Raw genomic sequence first — 23,507 nt, 5'->3', positions numbered from 1 at the left:
AAGGTCAATTACAGTCTTCTTCTGTGGTGCTGAACAGAAGACATGAGAGGGCCAAGCTGACAAAATATAAAAAGAAACAGAAGAGATGGTCTGTGCCAATATGTTTGAGCCAGCAGACAGCCGAGTCAGCAGAAATGAAATGGGTCGCATGTTACATAACAAATGATTAAATCATGTGAAAAGAGTTTGGTTCTACGTGGAGGACAGACGCTGAGTCAGCAGAAGAGAACTCTGGGAAAATATCTGCTCCGTCCATCAGGACAAACTGGATCACTGGTTCCCTGTTCACCTCCTCCTCCTGCTGCTGCTGGATCTCATTTATCTGCATTCTGGACGTATTCAATGATGGAGAGCTGTCAGTCATGTTTTAATAGTGAACCCACTTCACCTCTCAACAGTGAGAGTTTAAACTATTCAGCCATCGGATAACACACAGTCTCAATATACTTTTAGAAGGAAGTATTACTTTTCTAATCATTTTCTAATCATCTAATCATTATTTATATTTAAAATATTTGTTCAGGGCCAGCTCTAGGCCTAGGCGACATAAGCGGTCGCCTAGAGCAGTAGTTCTCAACCTTTTTGAGTCGCGACCCCCAATTTAACATGCATGTTGTCCGCGACCCCCACTCACTGAACACAATCTCACAGGCACAGTTCAGATCATACAAAAAAGAAACAAAATGACCAAAAAATGAAACAAAATGACCAAAAAAAGACACAAAATGACTTAAAAAAGGCACAAAATGACTTAAAAAAGGCACAAAATGACCAAAAAAAGACACAAAATGACCAAAAAAGACACAAAATGACAAAAAAAAAAACCCACAAAATGACCAAAAAAGACATTAAATGACCAAAAAGACTAATACACATGAACACTTTAACACAGTGGAGACAGAGCTGACTTCCAAAATGATTTGGCGACCCCCAGAAATCATCTTGCGACCCCAATTGGGGTCGGGACCCCAAGGTTGAGAATAGCTGGCCTAGAGCGCCATCTGCTGGAAGGGCGCCACCAGTCACCCTCGAGGGAGAAAAAAAACAAAAACAATAATAATTTTCGATGCCCATTGTCGCCCTCGCTTCGTGTTCTGTCTTGAAAATAATAAATATTAACAAAAATAAAGAAGCAAATAAACAATGACAATGATTTTGTCACTTGTGGTGCTGAGTCATGTGACTTGTGGTCATTGCCTTGCCCCCCTTTAGACGGTCAGATCGCTGTCACAGAGGTCAGGTCACGTCAAGTGACAGACACGTTATGTTTTGATATATCTTGCAAGATGAAACGGCAGTATCGAAAGAGAAGAAAAGAGGAGGAGGAGAAGAAGTCCCAATCCTTTCCTTTCCCAAGGGAGTTCCCCACTCTGTGAAACAGCAAGCGGAGCTGTTCAACACGAATGGATCTTGCCTAGGGCACCAAATGTGTTTGATCATCTTTATAAAATAACTATAAAACAACATTTTTTAAATTAGTCTACCCAAAAGTAGGCTATAGCTAAATTAATTCATTTATCATCCTTAACCTCTTATCCGCACACGAGCTAACTGTTAGCCTGTTAGCAATTTGCAGACTGGAGGCTAAGGGGGTTAACATCCCCTCTGGCTCCAGCTGCAGCTGGGAGAGACTGCTGCAGGAGGACTGTGCCGCTTCGACTCGTTCTTACTCTTCTTAACGAGCCGCCGGCCCCCGAACGAGAACAAGTCTCCAATAACGCCAGAAAAAGTTGCTGGATTTGTCTCCAGTCGCTTTTTTGAAAAATAGTCGCCAAGGGGGTCTGAAAAGTAGCTAAATATAGCAAGAAAGTCTCTAAGTCGGCAACACTGCTTCACCGGCTTTTACAAACGGTTCGTGTTGTTGTGGCATCGAGTACTACGTCACATCCTGCTTAGCGTTCTATCCAATCAGCAACCAGGATTTTTTCAGGGGAGAAAAATGGCCCTGCTCCTCTACAGGGATGAAAAAAGTCTCATATTCAAATTAGGGGCGTTTCGGCGAGTGAGACCCGCCTCATTCCTGGTATTAGACTGTAATGGAAACACTCGTTTAGTTCATGAACTCTGTGAGAATCCCCCATGGCTTTAACCTCCATGAACACATTATTAATCTCACTCTGGTCACTGTGTCAAGTGTTACATAACTCCTACGCTCCACTGCGCCTACACACACACACACACACACACACACACACACTGGGGCCAACATTGTGTCATGCATTGTTGAGCTCAATATTTCAGAGTGGAACATGGCACCGAGGGAGGACACGCCAGAGTCACGGAGCAGAGAGAAGAGATTTTTGAGAGATGATGGAGTTCTTTCTCAACTCTTTGTTTTCTTGCTCGGTTGCTATAGCAACGGGCTGGAGTTCAGTTTTTTAACTCTATTATTTTTCCAAACAATCATAACATCTTTGATTTGCCTGTGATGAGTTTTTAATGATCACTTATTTGGTTTCTTTTATCACGTCTACATTTAAGGATAAATTAAAGGATGTTTTGGCCTCTTAAAGGCAGCACAAGCAGAAAACAATATAATCACCTCATGAAGTTAATGCTGAATTTATTTACACATCCAGGAGAGCAGCAGTAGCATTTATTTGAAGTCTGGCTACCTGATGAATTAACTCTATGGAGTCTTGGGCTATTTTGTCCATTTTTGAATCCTTTTCATGTCTTTTTGTGTCTTTTTTGGTCAATTTGTGTCTTTTGTTGTGTCTTTTTTACTTATTTTGTGTCTTTTTTTGGTAATTTTGTGTCTTTTTTTAGTCATTCTGTGTCTTTTTTTGGTCATTTTGTCTTCTCATTTTGTGTCTTTTTTGTTCATTTTGTGTTTTTTTGTTGTTGTAATTTTGTGTCTTTTCAGTCATTTTGTGTCTTTTTTTGATCATTTTGTGTCTTTTCTAGTAATTTTGTGTCTTTTTTAGTCATTTTGTGTCGTCTTCTGTGTTTTTTTTTGGTCATTTTGTCTTCTCATTTTGTGTCTTTTTTGTTCATTTTGTGTTTTTTTGTAATTTTGTGTCCATACTACTTATTCTGCAAGAAAAATATTTAGTATGTCTCAATACATAGTATAATCAACGCAGTATCTCGAAAATATCAGTGAAAACCGCAGTATGCAAACCAACATGCTTTACTGGCTATTCTGACCTCAAATCCTTTGCACAGCATAAATGAGCAAGAGGGTCGAAGTTCAAGACCCCAGTTTTGGCAAACGTGATGAGCCAATCACAGTGCGCATAGCTAACTCAATACACTCGGACATTCTCTGCTTCCACATCCATTGAAATGCATTGGAGTTAGTCCGTTTTCAGTCGTTTTTATGTGTTTTTTCTTGAGATTTTAAGTTTAAAATGGTCAAACGGTCTCTCACACAAGGTATAGCCCAATAATATGGGAGCAGTAACCCGGTTCTCTATGGCAGTGATTCCCAACCGCTGTTCCGCGGCACACAAGTGTGCCGTAAGAAATCAATATCTGTCAATATCAAAATCAATATCTCCTCATTAATGACTGGAGACAAATCCAGCGACTCCGTCTTAACGAGCGCTAACGAGGTCGGCCGGCTCGTTAACAAGAGCCTCTTGTTAGCAAGCCTCTTGTTAACGAGCCGGCCGACCTCGTTAGCGGCAGTTAGCTACAGTTAGCTCTGTAGCAGTACAGTGTGTATGTGCTAACAGGCTAACAGTTAGCTCTGTAGCAGTACAGTGTGTATGTGCTAACAGGCTAACAGTTAGCTCTGTAGCAGTACAGTGTGTATGTGCTAACAGGCTAACAGTTAGCTCTGTAGCAGTACAGTGTGTATGTGCTAACAGGCTAACAGTTAGCTCTGTAACAGTACAGTGTGTATGTGCTGCTGCTGCAGGAGGTGTTCACTTAGCGATCTCTGTTTGTTTACAACAAGCAGCAGAATGAGCGGTGTCAGTGGGGTGAAAAGACGAGTGAAAACCTCTAACCTGTTAATGAAGGCCCTTTTGGTGACTTCGAGATGATATTTCATTTTTCTGTCTCCAAAAACGATTAATTGCCTCCTGTGAAATTTCTCCGACTGTCACAGCTGCCATAGCGCCCGTCACCGAATGTTGACAGTTTGCCCGAGTGAGTGGAGGGGGCGGGGCTTAGCCATAGGTCAATTGAATGCATACGGCATGCAACAGTACCATCTTTGTAAGGCCAGGCGGCAACCTCCAGGTCTGAGCAGGGAGGCAAACCAGGAAGTGCTTTAAGCTGCATTCTACCAAAAATTTCAGCAGGGGGCACTGATGGGTAAAAGTAAGTTTTGGGCTTTTGGGGAGTCAGGGTTATACTGCCACCTGTTGGTTTGGCATGCACTTGATTTTTTTTTGTATTTTCATTTGTAAGATTTCTCCAAAGCTTGTTTGAGCAGTGCTTGTGTGGACAGAAAAAAGTTTATAGAATGCCAGTTTTAACATCATCACTGTCAATAAACACAACACTTTTTGAAAATAATTTTATTCCCTTTTTTGAAAAATTGTCTTCAAACACATAAAAAAACAAGAACACTAATAAAAAAATATTCCATCAAGAACATACACAACAAAACCGAACTACAGTAACCTGTTTGCAGCAACAGATGGTTAGTTAGTAGAATATAAAAGTGAAGCCGGTGATGATGGAAAGCAAATCGGGACTAAAAGAGAAATTATAACAAGGATTATGAAGACGGGGTTGAATAATCCGTCTATTATTCGTTCTTTCCATTCTCAATTGGCAATCAAAAATCAAATAATGAAAAATTGACTGGTTATTTTGTTATTTGTTTTTTTATTATAACACAAAAAAATGCTTGTTTTTTCATATTTCAATATAAGGCTCAGATCAAAAATCCGAAATGGAAAAACGAGCACCACCACTGAATTAGATTTTAATATTTAATTAAATAATATTTAATATTCAATTAAATATTAAAATCAAACTGAATTTGATTTTAATAATTAATTAAATACTATTCAATATTCAATTAAATATTAAAATCAAACTGAATTTGATTTTAATATTTAATGAAATAATATTTAATATTCAATTAAATATTAAAATCAAACTGAATTTGATTTTAATAATTAATTAAATAATATTTAATATTCAATTAAATATTAAAATCAAACTGAATTTGATTTTAATATTTAATTGAGTAATATTCAATATTCAATTAAATATTAAAATCAAACTGAATTTGATTTTAATATTTAATTAAATAATATTTAATATTCAATTAAATATTAAAATCAAACTGAATTTGATTTTAATATTTAATTAAATAATATTTAATATACAACTAAATATTAAAATAAAACTGAATTTGATTTTAATAATTAATTAAATACTATTCAATATTCAATTAAATATTAAAATCAAACTGAATTTGATTTTAATAATTAATTAAATACTATTCAATATTCAATTAAATATTAAAATCAAACTGAATTTGATTTTAATAATTAATTAAATAATATTTAATATTCAATTAAATATTTTTGATCTGAGCCTTATATTGAAATATGAAAAAACAGGGTTTTTGTTTTGTTTTTTGTCTTATAATAAAAAGCAAATAACAAAATAACCAGTCAATTTTTCATAATTTGAGTTTTGATTGCCAATTAAAAATGGAAATAACGACTGACAGACAGATTTTGAAGCGTCAGTTGGTCATGAAGTGGTCTGGAGTCTTGAAGCTGGTTTGGAGCATTAACAGCATGGCGGAGCAGCAGTAGTGCTAAAAAACACAGTGGGCGTGGCCTCAGACACACACACACACCCTGTTGGTTTCTGAGTTCTTCAAAGTGTTCATGATTGGTTGAAAACCACTGAGCCAGTCTGTGATTGGTGGAGAGGTCAAGGCTCCACCTCCTCGGGCGTGATGGTGAGGATGACGTCCTCGTTGCCGCGCCTCACCACCGTCCGCAGCGTCTCGTCACGCTTTATGGCGGCGCTGACATCACTGGCCGAGGTGATCCGCTCGCCGTTGATGCTGATGATGATGTCAGACTCCTGCAGGCCGGCGCTGTCAGCATGAAGAGAGAGCAGCGGTTAACAAACGTCACACACAGACACACAACAGGCGACTGTGGAGTGGAGTCGGTTTCTATAGCATCTATTGTGTTTTTGTTAGCAAGAAGCGTGTGTGTGTGTGTGTGTGTAAAAACCTTTTTTTTTTTACCGTAAAAACATTTTTTTTTACCGTTAAAATGTTTTTTTTAACTGTAACAATAATTTTTTTTACCATAAAAACAGGTTTTTTTTAACCTTAAAAACAGTTTTTTTTAACCGTAAAACCATTTTTTTTAACAATCAACAGTTTCAACAGTGCTAATATCTTTTTAACGTAATATTTGAAAAAGTTCTGGCAACTACAGCTGCTGGTTTTTTACCATAAAAACATTTTTTTTTACCGTAAAACATTTTTTTTTACCGTAAAAAAATTTTTTTAACTGTAAAAATATATTTTTTTTACCGTAAAAACAAATTTTTTTTTTAGCGTAAAACTTTTTTTTTACCGTAAAACATTTTTTTCCCGTAAAAACGGTTATTTTTTTACCGTAAAAACATTTTTTTTTTTACCGTAAAAACATTTTTTTTTTACCGTAAAAAACTTTTTTTTTTTTTACCGTTAAAATGTTTTTTTTTAACTGTAACAATATTTTTTTTTAACTGTAAAACCAGTTTTTTTTAACAATCAACAGTTTCAGCAGTGCTAATTTTTTTTTAAAGTAATATTTGAAAAAGTTCCGGCAACCACAGCTGCTGGTTTTTTACCGTAAAAACATTTTTTTTACCGTAAAACATTTTTTTTTACAGTAAAAACATTTTTAACCGTAAAAACAGTTTTTTTTTTAACAATCAACAGTTTCAACAGTGCTAATATCTTTTTACCGTAATATTTAAAAAAGTTCTACCATATTTATTACGGTAAATTCTGGCAACCACAGCTGCTGGTTTCTTTTACCGTAAAAACATTTATTTTTACCGTAAAAAACAGGTTATTTTTACCGTAAAAAACAGGTTATTTTTACCGTAAAAAACAGGTTTTTTTTACCGTGAAAACAGATTTTTTGTAACCGAAAAAACAGTTTTTTTTAACCGTGAAAACAGTTTTTTTTTATTACCGTAAAACAGTTTTTTTACCGTAAAAACAGGTTTTTTTACCGTAAAAACATTTTTTTTTACCGTAAAAAACATTTTTTTTAACTGTGAAAACTGTTTGTTTTTTTTTACCGTAAAAACAGGTTTTTTTACCGTAAAAAATTTTTTTTTACCGTAAAAACATTTTTTTTTTTACGGTAAAACATTTTTTTTTTTACGGTAAAACATTTTTTTTTACTGTAAAAACAGGGTTTTTTTAACCGTAAAAACTGTTTTTTTTTTTTTTTTTACCATAAAAACAGTTTTTTTTTACCATAAAAACTGTTTTAACAGTGAACTATCTGAGTGACCACCAGCTGCTCCTTGTTTGCTCTTGATTTGAGTCCAAAGCGATAGTTTTTTCTTCTTAAAGTCTTAAAGGCTCCAGAGGAAAGAGGAACTAGAATCTGCTGAGCTATGACTGCAGCAGTTTGTCCTCTGACAGTCTGGGTGGGAAACACTCCGCCAGCCAAAAGAAAAACAGCAGCACTTTAAAACCTCAAGTCAACTTTCCACATCCTACGCTCTTCACATACAGTTAAAATATTATTAAAAAAAGTCCTTTCAGCAAAATCAGATCACCCCGACTCCACATAACCCACCAGACAATAAGGAAACTCTCTCTACCTGCTGCTGTTTTCTCAGGTGGAACGCTGCCCTTTGCTGTCAACAAGCTTTTCATGTGGAAACCAAAAAACTTTCCAGGAGTAAAATATATTTTGCAGTCTGAGTCTGAACCAACAGAATCTTTTTATTCTATCGTTTCTCACAAGCTGCACCACTTCATATGAACTCCAACAAGGAAAAATGTCTTTGATCGCATAAAACTAAAACTAACTCCAGATGTTTAATGCAGAATTACACATCCTAAGATCTTTTAACTCTATGGAGTCTTTATGGGCTATTTCATCACTTTGTGTCTTTTTTTAGTCATTTTGTGCCTTTTTTTAGTCATTTTGTGTCTTTTTAAATCATTTTGTGTCTTTTTTTGCCATTTTGTGTCTTTTTAAATCATTTTGTGTCTTTTTTGTCATTTTGTGTCTTTTTTTGTCATTTCGTGTCTTTTTTGTCATTTTGTGTCTTTTTTTGTCATTTTGTGTCTTTTTTGTCATTTTGTGTCTTTTTTTGCCATTTTGTGTCTTTTTTTGTCATTTCAGTCTTTTTTGTCATTTTGTGTCTTTTTTGTGTCGTTTTTTGTCATTTTGTGCCTATTTTCTTTTTTAGTCATTTTGTGTCTTTTTTTTTAAGTCATTTGGTGTCTTCTTGTGTCTCTTTTTTTGTCATTTTGTGTCTTTTTTGTGTCATTTTTTAGTAATTTTGTGTCATTTTGTGTCTTTTTTAAGTCATTTTGTGTCTTTTTTGGTCATTTTGTGTCTTCTTTCGGTCATTTTGTGTCTTTTTTTTAGTCATTTTGTGTCTTTTTTTGTCCTTTAGTCCAACATAAAATGTGATTTTGAATTTTTTTTTTAACTTTCAAAACACTATCATGCTCAATAAAGAATTGTAAATGTTTCAAATGTGACCAAAGGTGTCAAATCTACCATATAAGAGGGTTCCATCCAGTTCTATCATTTTATACTAAATCTATTTGAGCTTGTCTCCAGTTTTACTTGGTATATCATCATCAAACTGAAACTGGCCTCATGGAGTTTACAGCCAGAACTTTAGAGGTAAATTTACAGTAGGGCTCCACGCTGCTTTGTTTTCTAGTCTGATGGAGGCAACAAGTCTGGATTATTTGGAGCTTTTGGACACTCCAGACGGTTAACCATGTTGATATTTTGACATATTTTGACATTTCTATATAAGAAGAGATGGGAGAGAGACTCACGCCTCGGCTGGCGTCCGGCTGATGACCTCGATGACGTACGCCCCGGAGGTGAGATCAGGGAAGTCGGACAGCTTCTCCTTCAGCTCCGTGGCCAGCCTGAAGAGAAAACAACATGTTTACACTGACTGTCTGCAGGGCATCAGGCTGACTGATTCAAGCTGAAGGCATGATGCACTGTGACTCATTTATATTCCAACTTGTAAAGCTTTACTCTGATTAACTGTGACATTCTGGTAAAACTACAGATTTTACTGTTTATGAACATTTAACACACATTACCCAAGTTCTCATCCCGCCTGCACAGATCAGAGGAGAAAGGCCAGCTTTGTGCCTAATGCTGTGCAGCTTCTCCACTTAAAAAAAACCCCATTCATAATGCATTTCCTCACTTCATAATAGCAGCTTTCTGACTGCCACTTGACCTAATAATGCACTTAGCTCATGTTCATTTGCACCTATGGTGATGGTCTCCAGTTTAGAATAATAACTTTAGAATTGTTTGTATTTCATTATCATGTGATGAAAATACTACATGAGTTACCATTCTATTAACATTATTATTTCCCAATGTGAATGTATCAATAAAAAATGTGAAAAAACCATCAGAAACAGGGACTTACGATGATGTGAGACTCATCATTCGGACACCAATATATTTCTTCTTCTGGTATGTTTTACCTGTAAAACACAAAGAAATGTTTTGTTTGTATGTGTGGACTTGGAAAAAGTGAGGATTATTATGTCAGGTCTACAGTTAAGTACAGAAAAACATTTTTCATAAAGATTTCTGCCAAGCAAACTTGCATTGAAGACACTCTAAACTCTAGTTATGATGTTTATTTGCAGTTCTTGTCTTGTAAAAGACTAAAAATGGGAACAAAAACATTCATTTCCATAAATCAAATCTCTAAAAAACAATACTCAACAACACATTCTACTTGCTGAAGATGATTTCTTACACTGGTTCATATGATATTCTACAAAACAGGAACATTTTATTAAACTATGAAGATGTGGTCAGAGTTCTGGATCTGAACTACCTCTTTCCATGAATTGATTGTGACAATATGATTTATTCTTGACAGATAAAGTGTATATCTTCTCAAAACTGTAAATAATCAATCTCTTCCAAACATATATTCAAACTTCATGGGCGACTGTGTATAGTTACATACACTGCAAAAAAGGAAAAACCAGATCAAACAGTAAATCTGAGGGAAATGATCTTGCTGCATGGACAGATAATTTACCTTGACAAGATTTCTTAAATTAAGATTATTAAATCTAGAAATAAGCATGTTGAACTGGGGGTCATTTTCTTTCGTTTTTGGTCATTTGTGTCCTTTTTTCGGTAATTGTATGTCTTTTGTTTGGTAATTTTGTGTCTTTTTTTGTAATTTTGTATCTTTTTCTTGGTAATTTTGTGTCTTTTTTGAGTACCTTTAAAAGCGCTATAAAGATTAAATGTATTATTATTATTATTATTATTATTATTATTATTAATATTATTAACTCTTAAATCAAGATAAATTATCTAACACTTCTAAATCTAAAGGTTTTTTTTTTTTTTTATCTTGGAAAGAAACAAATAATCATCAGGTCACTCTGCTCGGGCCAGTTCATCACTGCTGGCAGCTTTAATTCATCTTGTTTTAAGAGTTATTTTCTTATTTTAAGTGTTCTAATGCTTATTTCTAGATTTCACTTTTTGTTTCACACACAACACCAGCAGCTTCTCCTGGCTCTCAGTCCTGGTTTCTGTTTTCTTTCTTGCTCTCTATAAAACCAAACCTGACTTCAGGAGTCAAAATAACTACAGCCACTAGAGGTCGCTGCTTAAAAACAGCAATTTGATGCTTAACTCTATGGAGTTTTGGGCTATTTTGTCCATGTTTGAATTCCTTTCCATCCTGCCTGTATTCACCACTTAAAACATGTTTAAATACCATGTTGGTATATTTTTTTCACCTATATGACCTGATAATAATAATTTATTTTTTATTCTGATTTACAGGATTAAAACATTTGGAACCAAATAGAAACAAAGAAAAACCAACATAAATGTGATCTTGTGATTGTGTGTGATCCTGTCATCAACTCTGGTTTTTATTCTAGTGGGACTCTATTTTTTTTTCGTAATTTTTTGTCTTTTTGTGTCTTTTTTTTGTCGCTTTGTGTCTTTTTTTTGGGTAATTTTGTGTCTTTTTTTGTCCTTTAGTTCAACATGAAATGCTATTTTGAATCTTTGAATCTTTTTTTTTTTTAACTTTCAAAACACTTCATCCATCCAGTTCTATCATTTTATACTAAATATATTTGAGCTTTCTTTGTACTAAACTATTGCTATTTTAATTTACATGCAAATAGACATGTTGTTGATGTTTTTATAGTTATTTATTTATTTCATTATTTCCTGCTGTTTTTGTGTGTATAAATAGTGAAAAAAATTGGTACATTTCCATAAAAACCTATGTCCTTTGTTTTTTTTGGGGGGGTTCCTGGCAGCTTTATACTTGTAATTAAACTAAAATGAAAAATCTGACTGATAGCCAAGTTTGTGTGGAGAAAAAGGAGCCATGCATGTGATGTAAGGACAGACTGAAAGATGCTGAACAGAGGCAGAAATGAATGCAGAGGAAGTTGACAAATTTGAACCAAAATCTCCTGGACTTCAGAGGTTTAAAGTAAAGTAAAACTATGTTTAGACTAGACTATTTTGATAATCCCATAATTGGTTTGAGCAGTTTTTTTTAAAGACAATAAGTCCAAATTCTCTGATTTCAGCTTCTTCAATGTGAATATTTCTGGTTTCTTTGTTCCTTTATGACAATAAACTGAATATCTCTTTGGTTTGTGGACAAAACAAGAGATTTGAGGACGTCATCTTGTGGTTTGGGAAACACTCATTGATATTTTTATACATTTTATTGACCAAACAACTAATCCATTAATCATTTAAATAACCGACATTAATCGCTAATGAAAATAATCGTTAGTTGCAGCCCTAATATCTTCAATAAATGTGGTCGCCCTCGTCTCTCTTTGGACTCGTCTCTGTCTCAGATATCAACAATTTTATATAACATTATAAAATATAGATATAGATATATAACAGACCTTTGGCCTGTCTGTCGTATGACTCCGTCAGGAACTGTCTGATCTTGTCTGACGGGATGGCGAAAGAGATTCCTGCTGTCACCTTCAGAGTGTTGATACCAATCACCTCTCCATCCTGCAGGACACACACACACACACACACACACACACACACACCAAGGTTAATTATAGTTGACGAAAACAAACGAAATAACGAAAACTAGAATTGAAAAAACATTTTCGTTAACTGAAATAAAAATAAAATCAAGAGATTTAAAAAAAAACAACAACTAACTGAAACTGTATTTTGTGGTTACAAAACTAACTAAAATTAGAGTGAAAATGTCCTTCGTTTTCCTCTTTGTCAACTTTTTTCATACGTAAACCTTTTTGGTTGATATGAAATCTATTTCATCTATCTGGTTTTATGACTTAATAAACTTATTGGTGCTGAGATGGATCAGACAAAGGAAATAAAGGAAACATTTATTGTGACCTTATTGAATCTCGCACCCAACAAATACCCCATTACAAAAAAAACTAAAACTATCCATGCATTCTCGCCCGCTTGTCCAGGGCCGGGTCGCGGAGACAGCAGGATAAAAACGAATAAAAACTGAACTAAAACTAAGCATTTTCCCAAAAATAAAAACTAATTAAAACTAGCAAACTCACTCTAAAAACTCACTTAAACTAACTGAATTTAAAAACAAAAAATCACAACGGAATTAAAACTAAAACTAATAAAAAATCCCAAACTATTATAACCTTTTACACACACATTATTGCTGCCGTCTGAAAACAAACTGATAATCATCTTCAGCTGGAGACTGGAAGTATTAGCCAAGCATTACCTAAACTCTTTATTTACATTTCCTAACAAGGACTCTATGTGGCCTGGAGTTTGTTTATATGAGATTACGTATATCACTGTTTCATAACATATGGATGTGGTCCCAGTAATAACAAACTCTGTTTCTGTCCCAGTTTCACAGAGATACAGTAACTTGAATCTCTGTGTGAGTCATATATTACATGTCTGGGCACTGTTTTCTTTCAAAACATCCAATTTCAGCTCCCCAAGAGATTAAGACGGAATAAAAAATGTTTTATTAATACCCTACTATCATATTGAACTTCTTGGTAACGCCTAAACAACAATAAGCATTTCAATAAGCATCTATGTCTGTGGCTTCTAAATGTTTTTCATGGGATGTTCACTATTTGAAAACAAAGAGCAATTTTTAAAGTAATTTATTAAAATATTGACTGTTTTTAGGACATGTAGAAAAAGTATTACCAACTTTTTTTTCACCTTTTATGACCAACACATTTATATATAATTTTCTTTTTTTAATTTTTATTATTATTGGTCAATTTTAGTCAAATATACAAAATTTCTATGAAAGTTAACCTGTATTAAACGTATGTTGAAAATTATTTGGGGTCAAAAATGGACACGAGGGTTAATAACGTGCTGCATGTTTCAATTAGTGTAGTATTTAATGTAGCAGTTAGTAAAACAATACCGCAAAAATGTAGAAATGTGACATTTAATGAAAGTATTCAGTGAGTAGATAAGAAAACAGCACTTTTATACTATGAAATATGTAAAAAATAAAAGTGTTAATGGTGCTAATGGAAACAATCAATGGATAAGAAGGACATGAGGATACATACACACAAGATAAAAAAACATGTTTTCAAACAGGTAACATCATATACAAGCTTAAATAATACATTATTATTATCATTATAGAATTATATATACTGTTATTTACTCACCAGATTGACTAGTGGCCCTCCTGAGTTGCCGTACTGCAAGAAAAAAAGAATATATGAGGATTCCCACTTGTTCCCCAACTGTTTTTGTTTACATAGCCATATGCCCGGGGCCACGCCCATGTCCTTATTTGGTACTTCCTGCTTTTTCTCTGTTCGCCTGTCTATCATTTGTGTCAGTTTGAGTTTTTAAATCCTGTCTTTTCAGTTGAGTTTGTCAGATTGTCACAGTGTTTACATCCAACCCAACATACTCAAAAACAAGCTGACAGAGATGGAGTGGATGTTTCTGGGACATTAATAAGCAGCACAGGAGCTCCACAAGGCACTGATCTGGCTCCACTCCTGTTCACACTGTACACAGCGGACTTCAAATACAACTCTCTCTCTCTCTCTCTCTCTCTCTCTCTCTCTCTCTCTCTCTATATATATATATATATATATATATATATATATATATTGCATGTATATTACATATGGCAAGCCGTTCAGAAAATTATTATATATATGGATCTAAAACATATTTTGAAACCTAAGAATATACATTGAAAATCTGAGAATATATATGAAAACCTTCAGTTAAAACCTTTAATATATATTCTGAAGTTTCAATATATATTCTCAGACTTTTAATATATATTCTAAATTTTTAATTATATTCTCAAACATTTAACATATATTCTAAAGTGTAAATATATATTCTAAAGTTTCAATATTATATATATACTTTTAATATATATTCTCAGGTTTCAATATATATTCTCAGATTTTAGTATATATTCTCAGGTTTCAATACATATTTATTCTCAAGTTTTAATATATATTTTCAGGTTTTGAATCCATATATTTAATAATTTCCTGAACAGCATGCCATTATATATATACACATATAAATAAGCCTCATGTCATGTTCAGGTACTTTTTACAACTTTTTTGCTTGTAGTTTCGTCTGTCCGTCTGTCTGTGTGGTGACTCACGTTGATGATGGCGTCCGTCTGGATGTAGTCCATGTCAGAGTTGCGTAGCCCCAGCTCCTTGCCTCCTCTCTGGGTGGTGCTGACGATGCCGGTGGTGACGGTGTTCTGCAGGGAGAACGGGCTGCCGATCGCCACCACGAACTCTCCGGGACGAAGATCAGCCGAACGGCCGAGCAGCAGCACGGGAAGCTTCATCTGCTCCATCAGACACAGAACCAGAGAGAGACATGGTTAGAGAGAGAATCAGTTTAACATTTAACATGTTGACCTTTGATGTTCTTCAAAGTAGTGATTTGTCTGATTGAAGCACATAAACACATAGTTTTAAGCATGGGTCTCAAACTTGCGGCCCGCGGGCCAATTGTGGCCCTCGTGATGATATTTTGTGGCCCCCACCTTGATATGAAAGTTTAATGTGAGTTTTATATGAATGGCACTTTACCGTGTTGTGTGTGGAAGGTCCCTTTAATTACTTTTTTTGGTCATTTTGTGTCTTTTTTAAGTAATTAAGTGGTTTTTTTTGTCATTTTGTGGTTTTTGTTGGTAATTTTTATGTCTTTTTTTTAAATAATTTTGTGTATTTTTTGGTCATTCTGTGTATTTTTTGGTCATTTTGTGTTTTTTCAGTCATTTTGTGTCTTTTTGTGTAATTTTGTGTCTTTTTTTGTCATTTTGTGTCATTTTGTGTCTTTTTTTAGTCTTTTTTTGGTCATTTTGTGTCTTTTTTAGTGTATTTTCTTTGTCATTTTGTGTCTTTTTTTGTCATTTTGTGCCTTTTTCTTTCTGTGTATTTTTTGGTTATTTTGTGTCTTTTTTAGGTAATTTTGTGTCTTTTTTTTGTAATTTTGTGTCTATTTTTGGTAATTTTGTGTCTTTTTAAATTAATTTTGTGTCTTTTTTGGTCATTTATGTGTCTTTTTTGGTCATTTTGTTTCTTCTTTAAGTAATTTAGTTTTTTTTATGTCATTTCGTGTCTTTTTTGGTCACTTTGTTTATTTTTTTTAAAAGGAATTCTGTATATTTTTTGGTCATTTTGTGTCTTTTTAAACTAATTTAGTGTTTTTTTCAGTCATTTTGTGTCTTTTTCTATAATTTTGTGTCTTTTTTGGTCATTTTGTGTGAACGAAAGAAAAAAATAATAAGTAAAGAGAAGCCCAATAAAGAGAAGTTGAAAAAAAAAAACAGACTTAAAGTAACACACATGATGAACTGAGATTAAAGGAAATAGCAGCACAGTCACTGGACACACACACACACACACACACACACACACACACACACACACACACACACAGGTAAACAGCAGTTTATTCTCTCAGCTGTTGGAGACAGACGTGGGTTTCCTGTGGAGAGCTGAGTCAGCTCTCAGTCTGGAAGAGAGAGACTTCCTTCATTCACAACTTGAACTCACTGAACTCTGAACACTAAATCAACATAAACAGCCTCGTTTCCACCAAAATCTGACTCACTGGTGTGTTTGTATCTTCTCAATGTAACTCTTCTTAATTTCTTCTGTCAGTCTAATTTTGTAACTTTATTCTGTAAAGTTAAAAGAAGCTGTCAAGTATTCAGTGAGTTTTTTTCTCACAGAAGCCTCACTGAAAAAGGTTTCACACAATGTTAAGTGTTTTTGTTAACATCCAGTAAACCATCTTGTTCAATAAAGCAGGTTTACCTAATAAGAAAATAGAACAAATGTAAGTATTTAGCCAGCATAAGTTACCACGGTAACTAGACTTAAACTATGTTGAATTTGCTTTATGGGAATGAAAATGAAAATGATTTTGACTGACCAAAAATGTATTTGGTAATCTAGCTTTGTTAAACACTGACTTTTTGGGGTTAACTGTTACTGAAGGGTGAAAAAATAAAAAGGGCACAATCTGCACAACATGGGGCCCTACCAAAAGTTATGATGCATCATGTATGATGAAATAGTCCTCACCCTTGATTACGAATTGCATAAACTTAAAGCAGATCATATCAAAGTAATTAATCATATGGAACTGACAATTAAAACCATCAAACTGAACCATGTAGGGGGGTCCGGGGGCACGCACCTCCGGGAGAAAATTTGTACATTTTTAACTAAAATGCATCAATCTTGTGCACTTCAGATTCGTCATAACGACGCAAAAAGTAAAGCAACGCCTCTTTTGCATTCCCCGTTCGTTGGCTAACAAAGAGAGGAATGTCTGCACCTCATTAGCTAACCACAACAGGTTTTTTCGGTTTGCCATATTTTTGCTCTAAAGCAGGGGTCTCAAACTCAAATTACCTGGGGGCCGCTGGAGGCAGTATCAAAATGACCAAAAAAAACCCCTAAATTACTTTTAAAAAGTCACAATATGACCAAAAAAGACACAAAAGGACTAAAAAAAGACACAAAATGACCAAAAAAGACACAAAATAACTGAAAAAAGAAACAAAATGACCAAAAAAAGACACACAATTATTAAAAAAAAGACACCCAATGACCCCAAAAAGTAATTAAAGGGACTTTCCACACACAACACGGTAAAGTGCCATTCATATAAAAAATCTTGTATCTCATTAAAATAAATAAATAAACAAACTGAGCTTTCAAATGCATTATAAAACTATAATTTTACATTCAGCAAAAAATAAGTGTGAGAAGTACACATAAAGAACAATCTGTTCAAAGCTAACAAACCCCCCCCCCCCCCCAAACAAACAATATATAATTATATCACAGACACTTCCAGTAATGGAGACAAAAATAAAGAGGGTGGGCTAAGGATCTATAACGCACCAACCATAACTCTTCTCCTTCTTTAGTTGAATTCATAACCTCATAAAATGCCCCCAAAACACTTTGATAAAAGCAGGATGTCGTCCATGATCTATTCCAAAGTGTTTTTTAATCATCTTTCTCCATCATATCAGCCACTTCTAACTGACATGTGGTCAGTTGGCAGGTTTCTACAGTTTAAACGCTCTTGGCTGTTGCTTTCAAACTTTCCTTCCAGCCTGTCTGCATGAAAATGTGAAAAAAGACTTGAATCCCAAGAAATGAATCACATCCATGTGTCTTGAGGAGAGGAGAAAGATCCAGAGTTCCAGTTGGATAAGTTTGTGATTAGTAAACAGATTTTTATTAGTGCTTTCCAGTGCTAACATGTAAAAGCTGAGTGTGTCTGACTGCTATTACAACACACACACACACACACACACACACACACACACAGTGCCTAACCCTAACCATGCTCCTAACTGCTACTAGCCTAACCCTAACCATGCTCCTAGCTGCTACTAGCCTTACCCTAACCCTAACCATGCTCCTAACTGCTACTAGCCTTACCCTAACCATGCTCCTACCTGCTACTAGCCTTACCCTAACCCTAACCATGCTCCTACCTGCTACTAGCCTTACCCTAACCCTAACCATGCTCCTAACTGCTACTAGCCTTACCCTAACCCTAACCATGTTCCTAACTGCGACTAGCCTTACCCTAACCATGCTCCTAGCTGCTACTAGCCTTACCCTAACCCTAACCATGCTCCTACCTGCTACTAGCCTTACCCTAACCATGCTCCTAGCTGCTACTAGCCTTACCCTAACCCTAACCATGCTCCTACCTGCTACTAGCCTTACCCTAACCCTAACCATGCTCCTAACTGCTACTAGCCTTACCCTAACCATGCTCCTAGCTGCTACTAGCCTTACCCTAACCCTAACCATGCTCCTACCTGCTACTAGCCTTACCCTAACCCTAACCATGCTCCTAACTGCTACTAGCCTTACCCTAACCCTAACCATGTTCCTAACTGCGACTAGCCTTACCCTAACCCTAACCATGCTCCTAACTGCTACTAGCCTTACCCTAACCCTAACCATGCTCCGAACTGCTACTAGCCTAACCCTAACCCTAACCTTGCTCCTAACTGCTACTAGCCTAACCCTAACCCTGCTCCTAACTGCTACTAGCCTTACCCTAACCCTAACCATGCTCCTAACTGCTACTAGCCTTACCATAACCCTAACCATGCTCCTAACTGCTATTAACCCAACCCTAACCCTAACCATGCTCCTAACTGCTACTAGCCTTACCCTAACCCTAACCATTCTCCTAGCTGCTACTAGCCTTACCCTAACCCTAACCATTCTCCTAGCTGCTACTAGCCTTACCCTAACCATGCTCCTAACTGCTACTAGCCTTACCCTAACCCTAACCATTCTCCCAACTGCTACTAGCCTTACCATAACCCTAACCATGCTCCTAGCTGCTACTAGCCTTACCCTAACCCTAACCATGCTCCTAACTGCTACTAGCCTTACCCTAACCATGCTCCTAACTGCTACTAGCCTTACCCTAACCATGCTCCTAACTGCTACTAGCCTTACCCTAACCCTAACCATGCTCCTAGCTGCTACTAGCCTTACCCTAACCCTAACCATGCTCCTAACTGCTACTAGCCTTACCCTAACCATGCTCCTAACTGCTACTAGCCTTACCCTAACCATGCTCCTAACTGCTACTAGCCTTACCATAACCCTAACCATGCTCCTAACTGCTATTAACCCAACCCTAACCCTAACCATGCTCCTAACTGCTACTAGCCTTACCCTAACCCTAACCATGCTCCTAACTGCTACTAGCCTTACCATAACCCTAACCATGCTCCAAACTGCTACTAGCCTTACCCTAACCATGCTCCTAACTGCTACTAGCCTTACCCTAACCCTAACCATGCTCCTAACTGCTACTAGCCTTACCCTAACCCTAACCATGCTCCTAACTGCTACTAGCCTTACCCTAACCCTAACCAAGCTCCTAGCTGCTACTAGCCTTACCCTAACCCTAACCATGCTCCTAACTGCTACTAGCCTTACCCTAACCCTAACCATGCTCCTAACTGCTACTAGCCTTACCCTAACCCTAACCATGCTCCAAACTGCTACTAGTCTTACCCTAACCCTAACCATGCTCCTAACTGCTACTAGCCATACCATAACCCTAACCATGCTCCTAACTGCTACCAGCCTTACCCTAACCCTAACCATGCTCCTAGCTGCTACTACCCTAACCCTAACCATGCTCCTAACTGCTACTAGCTTTACCCTAACCCTAACCATGCTCCTAACTGCTACTGGCCTTACCCTAACCCTAACCATGCTCCTAACTGCTACTAGCCTTACCCTAACCCTAACCATGCTCCTAACTGCTACTACCATAACCCTAACCATGCTCCTAACTGCTACTAGCCTTACCCTAACCCTAACCATGCTCCTAACTGCTACTAGCCTTACCCTAACCCTAACCATGCTCCTAACTGCTACTAGCCTTACCCTAACCCTAACCATGCTCCTAACTGCTACTAGCCTAACCCTAACCATGCTCCTACTTGCTACTAGCATTACCCTAACCCTAACCATGCTCCTAGCTGCTACTAGCCTTACCATAACCCTAACCATGCTCCTAACTGCTACTAGCCTTACCCTAACCCTAACCATGCTCCTAACTGCTGCTAGCCTTACCCTAACCATGCTCCTAACTGCTACTAGCCTTACCCTAACCCTAACCATGCTCCTAACTGCTACTAGCCTAACCCTAACCATGCTCCTAACTGCTACTAGCCTTACCATAACCCTAACCATGCTCCTAACTGCTACTAGCCTTACCCTAACCCTAACCATGCTCCTACCTGCTACTAGCCTTACCATAACCCTAACCATGCTCCTAACTGCTACTAGCCTTACCATAACCCTAACCATGCTCCTAACTGCTACTAGCCTAACCCTAACCATGCTCCTACCTGCTACTAGCCTTACCATAACCCTAACCATGCTCCTAACTGCTACTAGCCTTACCCTAACCCTAATTTAATCAGGCTTTTGAAGAAGTGAGCCAAAATGTGTGTCCTCACTCTGTTAGTTAAAAACTGTGCTCCCCACCATGTAAGCATGGAAAGACAAGCACACACACACACACACACACACACACACACACACACACACACACACACACACACACACACACACACACACACAAAGTTGATGTTGTCCCTGAACGTGAAGACCCCCTGTAAAGGCTTTTATAAGTAATAATCTGTTAAAAGGCTCAGTGCCACTCTAACAATCTCTGCCTTTCCACTTTATTAAAGCCTGGGAACACTTTGACTGCAGACTGCTGCCACTGCTGGATTTTTAAGCCAGCTGACACACACCCAAAAAAACCCAAACATTTATTGAGTGTTTAAATTTGATTTTTACTGGATAAATCAATGTGGCAGTTTGGTACAAACCTAGCCAACACTATGAAAGTCACTAAATATTTTTTTTTAAATAATGGTAAAGGCTCCAAAAACTTCAAACTTTTCTCACTTAGCTTCTGATTCTCGCTTGAACAATTTAGGTTATTTATTGACAGAGGTTTTTAGTATTTCCATATTTCTACATCTTCATACTGACAATGTGTGCTGCGCTGCTGCAAGTCGTCCTACTAACCTACTTCAGCCCCAGATGTGACACATAGCAGAAAAAGTGAGACATAAAGCGGGTGTGATGTTAGCGTCTTTCATCAACGGCACACTCCACTGAGCATGACAAGCGTCTGTTTTTTCAGTCAAAGTGTGTATGTATGTGTGTGTGTGTGTGCATCGTATTTCCCTGCTAATGACTGACACGTGTTGCCCATTTCCTCCGTTAAGTAACAAGCCTGAAGAGTCTGACCCACTTTTGGTCGGGTTTAGTAACAGAGAGAGAGCAGGAGGAGATGGTGAAAAGGGGAATAAGAGCAAATGATGTGACACATATTAATGTGTTTTACATCTTAAGGGCAGCTGTGGCGTGATGAAGATTAATCACCAGACAACCAATGAAGACGCAACACAAACTTGAAGCTCTCTATTCTTCTGAGCTTGATTGACAAGTGCGAAAATGTGAAAGCCACAGGTATGCTGAACACATCTGTACATGACTGCAGTATGTGCAGAAAGACAAAGTGTGTGTGCCATGTACGGATGACTCATAGCATATGACGAGGCAAAATAAAATGTGGAGCCTGAAGCCACAATTTGAGTTTAACCCATTTAGGCCTAAAATGCCTGTAAAAACTGCCTGTAAAACCTAGGGTGATTTTAAAATAACCCCCTAAAACCTGAAGGGTTTTTTTTTGTAATTTTGTCTTTTAATTGTAATTTTTGTGACCTTTTTGGTAATTCTATCTTTTTTAAAAACAATTTTATGTCTTTTTTTTGTCATTTTGTATCTTTTTTTGGTCATTTTGTGTCTTTTTTTTTAGTAATTTGGGGTCTTTTTTGTAATTTTGTGTCTTTTTTGGTAATTCTGTGTCTTTTTTTAAACAATTTTGTGTCTTTTTTTGTCATTTTGTATCTTTTTTGGTCATTTTGTATCTTTTTTTGGTAATTTTGTGTCTTTTTTGGTAATTTTGTGACTTTTTTGGTAATTCTATCTTTTTTAAAACAATTTTTTGTCTTTTTTTGTCATTTTGAATCTTTTTTTGGTCATTTTGTGTCTTTTTTTTTAGTAATTTGGGGTCTTTTTTGTAATTTTGTGTCTTTTTTTCAACAATTTTGTTAAACAATTTTGTGTCTTTTTTTGTCATTTTGTATCTTTTTTTTGTCATTTTGTGTCTTTTTTGTGGTAATTTTGTGTCTTTTTTGGTGATGATTTCAGTTCTGGAAAAGTCCCATGTTGCATTGCGACACTGATGCATTTCATTGGCCAACAGACCAAAAAAAGGTGGAAAAAACTACAAATACTACAAAACGACGTATCCGCTTTCCCGGCTTTAATGGTAGAATAACGAAACAGTGCTCCTGGTTTTAATGGTAGAAATGCAGTAATGCTTTCCTGGCTTAAATGGGTTAAAGTGAACATTAACTTCAGCCTAACTCTCTTATACACGTACTTGATTCTGTTAACACATCCATCCAGATCAGTCACATGAAATCATGTTTAAAATATGGTGCAACAATTAACACTTGAAACAGCCAGTGATCCCTCAGACAATCACTTAAGTTTGTGAATAACATAAAACGTTCACTTTTTCACAGAAAGTAGAAATACAGGTTTCAAACTACTCAACATCATGTCAAAGGTTCTTGCAGGAGGAATCTAATGCTTCTGCTGATACTGTTTTTGGAAAATCCTCATGAAATATACAGTTTGAAAATTGCTTAAATTTGGTCATTAAAGAACTGTGATGATGTAATGAGCACAGTGGTAAAATATAGCCAAGTACAATTTTGAGATACTTCTTCTTCACTTGTAGATTTCTATTTTAAACAACACTATTATAAACTCCTAATCCTCTACAATTTGCAGGCAAACATTGTGATGTTTAATTTGATTATGCCAAGTATATCATCATGACAAACCTATAGCACATTCCTTTTTTCTTTTTAGTCTAATTGTTACACTGCAAAGTTAGCATGTCAGTTTGTGAAACAAACAGAACCAACTTCATTCATAGATAGATTCAAAGAGAAATGAATCCAAATGGAAAATTGTATTAGTTCTTTTAATGAGGTTAGTCCCCACACTACAACAGCCAGTAGAGACACAAACAAAGAGGTTATGAATGGACTCACTGAGCTCTTCTAATCACAGATTAACTCCATCAGTTAAGCTCTTTTGTTTGTCTGCACCACAACAACAACAACAACTCAAATGATCTAAGCCACCGCCTGCTGCA

At 36.2% G+C, this 23,507-nt stretch overlaps 1 protein-coding gene across 1 annotated transcript in view; it reads right to left on the bottom strand.

Annotated features, from left to right (window-relative positions):
* Positions 1-5,527: 5,527 nt before the first annotated feature.
* Positions 5,528-23,507, bottom strand: part of LOC131959060 (serine protease HTRA1B-like) — a 35,810-nt gene continuing 17,830 nt past the window's right edge. The window contains exons 5-10 of the mRNA XM_059324161.1: positions 14,827-15,021; positions 13,853-13,885; positions 12,089-12,203; positions 9,592-9,649; positions 8,972-9,067; positions 5,528-6,022 (exon numbers count right to left, since the gene is read on the bottom strand). Of these exons, the coding sequence (XP_059180144.1) occupies positions 5,854-6,022; positions 8,972-9,067; positions 9,592-9,649; positions 12,089-12,203; positions 13,853-13,885; positions 14,827-15,021 (666 nt within the window). The 3' untranslated portion in view covers positions 5,528-5,853. The remainder of the gene's footprint in view (positions 6,023-8,971; positions 9,068-9,591; positions 9,650-12,088; positions 12,204-13,852; positions 13,886-14,826; positions 15,022-23,507) is intronic.

Source organism: Centropristis striata, chromosome 21, assembly GCF_030273125.1.
Source record: "Centropristis striata isolate RG_2023a ecotype Rhode Island chromosome 21, C.striata_1.0, whole genome shotgun sequence".
NCBI lineage: Eukaryota > Metazoa > Chordata > Actinopteri > Perciformes > Serranidae > Centropristis > Centropristis striata.
This window is presented reverse-complemented; position numbering and strand designations above follow the sequence as displayed.